The 8,591-nt window shown below is 42.7% G+C and overlaps 1 protein-coding gene across 2 annotated transcripts in view; it reads right to left on the bottom strand.

Moving 5' to 3' along the window:
* Positions 1 to 570: 570 nt before the first annotated feature.
* Positions 571 to 8,591, bottom strand: part of LOC119185245 (insulin-like growth factor 1 receptor) — a 111,214-nt gene continuing 103,193 nt past the window's right edge. For both annotated transcript variants that reach the window (XM_075896154.1, XM_075896161.1), the window contains one exon: positions 571 to 8,381. In XM_075896154.1, the coding sequence (XP_075752269.1) occupies positions 7,751 to 8,381 (631 nt within the window). In that variant the 3' untranslated portion in view covers positions 571 to 7,750. The remainder of the gene's footprint in view (positions 8,382 to 8,591) is intronic.

Raw genomic sequence — 8,591 nt, 5'->3', positions numbered from 1 at the left:
TCCCTCCTGCATTGGCCAGTGCACAATCTAGTCAAACCTATTATAGTCCGAGAGACTGTGGCATGATGCACTGTCGTTAACGTGCTAAGTAACATGTTGTCTTTATGCTAATTAACATTTTGCCTTTGACTGTAAAACAATTATAGGTGATAATTAACATGACTCTAAAATAAATATGTCAGTTTCCTTTCCCTTCGAATGATACTTACAATACTGCACAAATATAAATGGCAATTGTAAACACTTCACGCAATGGTCATGTATCACACAAAGTGTGAGTAACTGCATAATCATGATGTAATCAATGTCCCTTATTGAACCTCTCATGAGATCATTGCAATTACAACCACGAAACCTTTTTTTTTTTTCAACTAAAGGAATTTTTTTTTCCAAACAGACATAAAGGCAACTTCAGAAAAGTAGTGTGTCCAAAAGACCTTGTTGATTTCACATTTATATTACGTTAGAGTCTGTGTTGTTCACTGAATGTACACCAAGTGCAACAGATGCTACAGCGTTGGTAGAGTAATCAGAACACCGAACAAGAAACACAGGGTACTTTACAGCATATAGAAATAAATAATGGTTTATTATGACGCATAATATTGGCACTGAAGTCCAATGTGGGTTCAACGACCCCCATATACAATACATATGTATATATTTACACGTAATGGTATAATGTCGCATACCAACACAAGATGATTCAGTGTCCTATCTTACATATGTACACGCTCGTGAGAGGCGGGGTTACCTCTCATAAGTGAAAGGAGAGGGAGAGATAAGGCAATATAATAAGGAAAGGGAGAAACACTGTCACGCACACGTTTCCACAGCTGCTTCAGATGAAATAAATACAAGCTATATACATCACACGAACATTGGAAAAAAAAAGTGCCAAAACCAATGGCGGGGGAACTTCCATTTCTTAAAAACGCATGCCATACAGATATACCTCTTTTGTCGTTAAAAGTAAGAATGAATTATGGTAACAAATGTACATGCTGAAGTGCTGAGATGAATTTAAAAAAAAAGAGAGAGGGAGGTGTGACTCATCAGTGCCTGGTGGCTACATGAAGTTTGCCAACCCCAAACTGTGAATAGGTGGTCAGTGCATGTGCGCACTGCTCTCGCAAAAAGGAGTGCGTCAACCGACTCCGCACCCGTTTAAATGAATGCTGTCCTTGATGCTTCATACTTCACACTTTCCCTCGATTTATACGTGCAAACAGCGTCTCTCCCAAGTGTGCTCATTCTTGCACACGTCCTGACCTCTCCTACACAGATACACATGCTATATATATTTTCCTTAAGTACAGTTGACATGCACACACAGAGCATAGAGCTCTGTGTGTGCATGTGTGCTCTGTGTGTGCTCTGTGTGTGTTGACATGCACACACAGAGCATAGAGCATTTGACATCCATCCCGATGCCACGGAGATGGAAAAGCGGCACTGCAGACATAACATCAGACACGCATAGCCATACACAGTGTACAAACTTCAAAACACATATACAGGCCTCAAATTCAGTGAGAGTTTCTGAGAGCCTCGTTACCTTCCTGCACGCTGCTAAACAAAGGAACAGGCTTTAAATGTGTATAGTGTGTGTGTGTAGCAATGAGCAAGTGGCAGATCTGAACAGCTAGATACTCTAAGTGCCACACAGGTTTCAAGGGAATAAAGAGAAAAAAAGGGGGGGGGGCAGAAGAGAGAGCATTGAGAGGAGGAAACGAATTTTTGGAGAGTCTCCCATACATGAAATTTAAAAATGGGAAATGATGTATCCTACACTCTCAGCGATGCATCCATGCCATGATGAACAGGCTGCTGTGGACAACAAACTCTTGGCAAGGATGCAACTGCCCTGTCCAGACAAATGCACGAGTGCCTCATGCATTGCCAATGTTGTCAATACAAATGTGCTCACGAAAAAAAAGCAAAAACATTGCCTTCTCTTTCTCTCTGTTGAGAGGGCAACAGAGAGAAAGAGAAGGTAATGTGCACCAACTTACAAGATTCATGCCAACTCAGTGTTCAGGCATGTGGAGGCCTCGTTTGGTGCTGCCGTGCAAATGTCTCGAAACGCATGATGATAATGATGCACGCAAATGGTGTATATTTGTTCTGTGGATGACATTATGCGCTGCCCAGTGGGATTATGTTGCAGTGTTGATGATGCTAAGATGAAAGCAAAAAGTATGTGTGCGTATATGGAAAGCAGACACAATATGCACCTTGTGTACACGTATGAACACAAAAGTTAACCACCAACAAACCACACGAAACGGGCTGACAGAGTTCTCCTACAATCGTTACTTCACAAGGGCCAGCCCAGGCAGTGCAGAACGTGAGAGATGCACCAGGAGAAATCTTGACTGAAGGAGTGAAAGACGCCATAATGGCAGAAAAGAGGGTGTGCTCAAAGAATCTTGTGAGATGTGGCCATGACGATTCTTTGCGTTCCTTGCAAACCTAATCTCACCTTAGGCTGCGTACAATGATTGCAGCTCTCTTCTGATCACTCAATAACATGAGTTCCCAACTGCACTTTTGTTGCAAGATAGATCTGCCTTTTGGCAGGAAGAGTGTGCCAATACATAAAAGGTAAATGAGTGTATCATATGATTTCAATTGTAGCACGATTACATGATGCGCTGCCACTAAAATGCACTAAAAAAGTGTGCTAGAGAAACAAGAATGCATGATTAAATCGGGACCATTTACAATAAAACTAGGGCACTCCAAGCAGCAGCATAGCTAGGCGTTTAGCTCACAAGTTTATGCTTGATATCATAATAAAGTGATAAGTGTAGTGTCTCCAAAACAATGTTGCAAGGACTGAATGAAATCATGAGGCTGTAGGCACTCAGCCTTGCATAAACCATTAGGTGGAATAAATTTCAAGAATTACATCTAAAAAATAAGCATTACAGCATTGAAAGTTTGCTTTCAATGGGAAGAGACATTATGAAAAGAATGTAAGCCACAATTCTGCTGCCGGTTGCTCTATGGGCAAATCAAATCAGTTGTTTTTTTCGCTCTAAGCCAAGGTGGACCATGACTTTCACTCAGCATACGTGACCATAGAGATTGCTGTCTAAGTTTCACCAGTTCAGGCAAGTCTGCCTTCTAAACTCCATAGAAAAAAGAAAGGCAGTAAGCGTCCACCACGTTTGGAATGTACCTTGACTTGACGGATCTGACACAAACCAGCACCTTTTAGGAACATAGCCTGCATGAAAGTAAACCTTAGCCACGGAAGAATGATATGTCAAAATTAAAGATAATAAAAGATAAAATCAAATAAAGAATGCAACAGTGAAAATCAGTGGCCCACAAAAGAAGTGCGTCAAATTGTTAAATCTGGTAGAAATGTTGCAAGCTACAAAAAGGAAACATATATATTCAGCAGACAAGTCTATAGACATAGTCTACAGACATAGTCTATGGACATGGACAAGCAAGCTTCAAAACGGCACATAACATAATGGAAATGTGTTACGTGTTGGCATACTATAAGACACGTCATAAATCAAAAGAACATTCTGCACAATGGGCTATATGCAGCAATGGGAGAATTTCGAAGCATATGAAGTTGTCCCTACCATATTCAAGCCACAGGTGCATAAGCCAAAAGCAATAACACAATAAGAAAAAATTACATCAAGTTGATAGCAAGAAAATATGCACAGATGGAAAAGTGGATGATGATGGGTTTTGTTCTAGAAATCAGGAATGAAGCTCTACCTAATGAAGTGTCCCAAAAACAGGCTATCCCTTAATTTTGCCTGAAATTTCGTCTACTCAATAAGAATATTTAGTGCATGATGATTTCGAGAGATCAGCTGAAGGAAACAGGACATCACCATTTAGGATGCTACTAAAATTTTCCAAAACATCATGTCTTGAAACGATATCAGGCAAGTAAGCATAAAGCTCAACTTATACATGATGATGCATGCAGTAGGCCGGAATTTCTATGACTATCTAATGCAAATGGACCATGTCTAAGCTAGGTGAAATGCAGGCATCTAAGGAGGTTATCCAAGAAAAGGATAAAAGTATAAAAGCAACTGTAAGATAGGATGGTAACTCCTTTTTCACATAACTACACACAAGGCTTATTACTCCTCAATTCTAAAATGTCAGTGTGCTTAGTGTTAGTTTTCATGGTTTCTCTTCAGACTGCACCACAAGCACAAACTATGAATTGCAGTGATTGCCTCTTATGTACACATCTAATTTTCATCAGAGTACAAAGATGCCTCTATGTAATGTGCAATGCTTCAAATTCAATCGACAAGACCTCTTCCGGCAGTCCCACATTGAAGTGACAGCCAGGGAAATCCCAGATAAAGCTGAGAAAGTGTGTGCCAATGGTGCGGCATACACTAAGAATGGCCTAGAAAGCTAAGAGATTGATTTTAACAAAGCACAAAACTGTGTGATGGTCTGAAAGCTTTGCAACATGCATGCCACTAGACGGAGAGAGTGAGATAGAGAATAAAAAACAGAAACACTCGTGGAGATGCAGAGCAAACTCACAGCAAAGGCATGAGAGTACAGGGAAGGGTGTGAACCTACTACAGGCAAACCAAAGCGAAACACCGTTTTCCTCCCAGCGAGCACTCTTTTCTTGACACCATCTTTGGCACCATCGCACGCACAAATGGGGGAGGGGAGGGTGAATAGTGAAAGAGAAGATGCTTTCAATTGACACTTGATTATAAGGACCACTAAAAACAATGGCACAAATACTTCCGAAGATCAACACAACACAAAGTGGGTAGTACATGCATGCTTTGTTTTCGCCAGCCTTTCGCGACAGTTCACAATACTAAATGTAAAAAACACAAATAATACAAGGCCAGCAAAAAAAGAAAGATGCTATAAAAGAAATTTAGGTTGGGGAGAACATGCGAGGGCATCAAATGAGAAAAAATAATGTGATCAAAGCATTGTAAACAACAAAACCATGGTAAAGCAACATGAACAAACAAAGTGAAGGTAATAAAAACACCCGTATGGAAAGCAATGTCGTTCTGCCACTGCCAACTGACTGCACACATCTGGATTACGAGTTTGCAACAGCACACGATGGCATCAGCACACAAAGCTAGGCATGTGACAAGCATGCTACAGGTTGTATAGGGTAGCTCGAGAGATGTAACAGTTTAATTTATTGAACAATTGTGCTGCGACACAACCACTAGTTACGGCGCACAGTGACAGCATTGTTCCTGTCCTTTGGTCATCACATGTGCTACGACAAAAGTTGACGATGAGGTTAACTTTAATGCAAATTGTGCTGCGTGAAGGGGAAAGATTCACAAAGAGAAACATTCTCATAAACGTAAGGCAGCAGTTGCACTGAACGCTCTTAAGCAAAATGTAGTGCCCAGAAAAAGAAAACGGAAAAGAAAAATGGCTCGTGCTAATCAGTCTGTCACCGAGCAAACCAGAAACTAATGGAGACTCGCCAAAAGCAAATGGAACAAGACAACTGCAAAAATAGTTATCTCTAGAAATTTAATCTTGCCACAGGTACCAACAAACGAGGCTGGAAAAAATTTACAGGTGACAAAAAAAAAGTACAACTGGCCCACTCTTCATTCGTTTTGTACTACATATAATGAAGTAGGAACAAAACTCTCCACATGAATGATCACGATCTTAAAGGCCAGCAATATCGTAGTGGTGAGGCTCAGTGAAGCTATTTTACATAATTACGTACAAACAAAGAATGAAGCAAAAGATGTGACTAGATGTGGTGATGACCGTCATGGCATAAAATACTTAAAAACAACAAGCTGGTGACATGAAGAGTCAGCCAGCTACACACATAAAAAAAGTGAAAGAAAGATGATTTAAGAAAAAAAAGGCCATGCGAATATGCATTACCCGCTTGTATACCTTGTGCCGTTACCCTAATACCTTCCTCTTTGAAAAAAAAAAAAAACGCTTTGACACTGAAGCAGAAGAGTTGAAAACACATACAAGGCCTGTGTATATTCATGAATTGGGAGAATTCCCAAAGCCAGTAGTGTGCGTAAGTGCAACTTGACATGAATGCAGCGACCCCTAAGTACATTTGTTCAGTGAAAATATGAAGTAATGAGACTAGCTTTTGAGAATAACTGCAGGAAAATATGTTTGCCATTGAAACCTCAAACTCTCTGAATGCCTCAAACGATATTGTGCTTACACATCAACAAGTCATGCCAAAATTGACACTTTAAACTGATTGGACATGACATGAAAAGTAATGTGGCCAGTATTGTCATACTGGAAGTATGTTGCTAGAAGTCTAGGCTGAATACACCCCCTTCTATGGTAAACTAATTTCACAATAAACATTCTGCCTAATATCTCTAAATGCCAAAGGTAATCCAACTGATCTCATTAAAAAGATCACTGCTCCAGTGGTCTTGCCAAAATAGCACGAACAGAGCGGCCCACATGCAGCGACCTCGTAGCCACTTTTGACAACCAGATCTCACAGCACTTCGATCATGAAATTCCTTGTGCTCATGAGGGACAAGATTCATCAATACTAGCTCATTTTCATTGACACCCCAGAAGAAATGATAATAGTCAGTGCAACTGCAGCCTTGTCCGCTAGCACAAAAGACCACGGTCATTACACTTGACCATGCTAGAAACTATGTAAGGCATTAATCATTTCAGAAATGTTGTGTTGCATGCTCTCAAGCAGTTTGATTTACCAAACCACAACAAGGCACTCGCATAGTTTCAGCAACGATAAAAGGGTACAATGCAGTCGTCAGAATTTCTTTTGCCGTAACGTGTGCTGTTACAAATCGACGACCAGAATGGCTCGGCAGCGACTTGCTAATGTTACTGTCACTACAGCGCGAATGTCAGGCAGTGTGACGGACTGCAACTGGACAGATGTCTGCACGATACATGGCAGGCCTTCATGTTGTGCGTTCGTTGAAGACGTGCTTCAGCACATCCAAAACACACAGTGGACCGATTACCGCAGTAATGACGGCCCCTTTCGTCTAAATTGTGAGTGGAGCTCACAGCACCTCTGTGCCGATGACAAAGCAAATGAGGCGTGAGCATCAGCAGCAGTGATTCATAGCCAAAGTGACCCTTTCAGGTGCATGAATAAGCACTATAGACCTGCACACAAAAACCACATAGCTGTTACAGTGACAATCTATGAGAAATCTCATAAAGCTACACTTCCGTGTCAGAACAGATGGAACAACCACTGAGGCTTTCGGCGGAAGCCGTCCCGCCCTACAGCATGACCCACTTGTGGCAGCCTCTATCAGTTGTTTCAACTGCCACCCACACTTTCCTCATGGGCCTTGCAAGGCCTGCCACAGACTATCTATTCACGTGCCCTGCCAATGCCTAAAGAATGCGAGAACACAGAATCTCCACAGTGTGTTCTTTAGCAGCATTAAGTAAGTGTGCTACTACAAGGACCTCACAGCAGCAGTTGTGTCACATCAGGACCAACACAAACGCACGGTGCACTCTGTTGGGCCTTCTTTTTTTTTTGCCAGTGCAGTGGCCCCTGTCGTGTGGTGTGGCTGATGGGAGTGAAGCAGCCCAGCTGGTGCCTGCGAGAAGCCCGCCATCTTGCAAGGCGAGCGAACAGGAACATTGGTGATGGCAGAAGGTGAGGAATGGGAGGAACCCCTTCACCCCCTTGACTGCCGTGTCGGTGCGGAAAACCCCTGAGACCTTTGAGCTCTCAGGTGACCCAGTGCTAGCACGCAGTAGTCCGGTTTCCAAGCTGCGGAAAGCACATGCGTCCATTCACAATGCTCCCGTTGGATAGGTTGCTCACCTTACTCCCCTTGCTCCCATCGGAGGGAGGGAGCTCGTCACCTGACCGCTGCTGCTGTTGCTGTTCCTCACGCAGAGGAGAATTATGTCCACAATGCGACGGTACCATGAACACTGACACGGGCGGGTCACCGGCAGCCAAGCCCAAGGCTAGATCGGCCGCGTCCATGTCAGGATCATCGTCGTCTTCTATCTCGTCAGAGAAACATCGCTGCAGGTGGTCTTCATCCATGTCGTTGAGTGACGACACGTCTGGCATAAAGCCACGAGGCCGCTGCTCTGAAGCGGTGCTCGGAGCGTTGCAGAGCGGAGTCTCTGCTGTCAAGTTCTCCTCCTCTTCTTCCTCGTCGAAGTCGCCGGCTGTGGCACCAGCACCATTCTTGTCTGTAGGCACCGAGGAACGCCTCTCCTGGTGCTTGAGGTGGCAGGTGTGGTAGAAGGAGACCTCCTTAAAGTGAGGTACCACGTCATTCAAGAGCATCTCGATGACTTGCGTGAAATTTGGTCTTGATCGTGGGATGCGCTCCCAGCACAGCTTCATGATCTGGTACCTGTGAAATCGTGAGAATAGAACTTTTACAGATTTGGACTTGGTCAAGAAAAACATTAGAGTTTCATTTCTGCCTTCTTTTTTCAGAACATATTAAGAATGTCTCAAGCAATAAAGTATTTCTTGAATGCTTTCTTAATAATTAAATCGTGTCAGACATTTGAACTTGTTTTCACAGTCTTGCCATGATTCGGGTGAGGTTTTACTAAGA

The sequence above is a fragment of the Rhipicephalus microplus genome, chromosome 1 (genome assembly GCF_043290135.1).
Source record: "Rhipicephalus microplus isolate Deutch F79 chromosome 1, USDA_Rmic, whole genome shotgun sequence".
Taxonomy (NCBI): domain Eukaryota; kingdom Metazoa; phylum Arthropoda; class Arachnida; order Ixodida; family Ixodidae; genus Rhipicephalus; species Rhipicephalus microplus.
The sequence above is the reverse complement of the archived record's forward strand: the minus strand, read 5'-3'. Positions and strand labels throughout refer to the sequence as shown.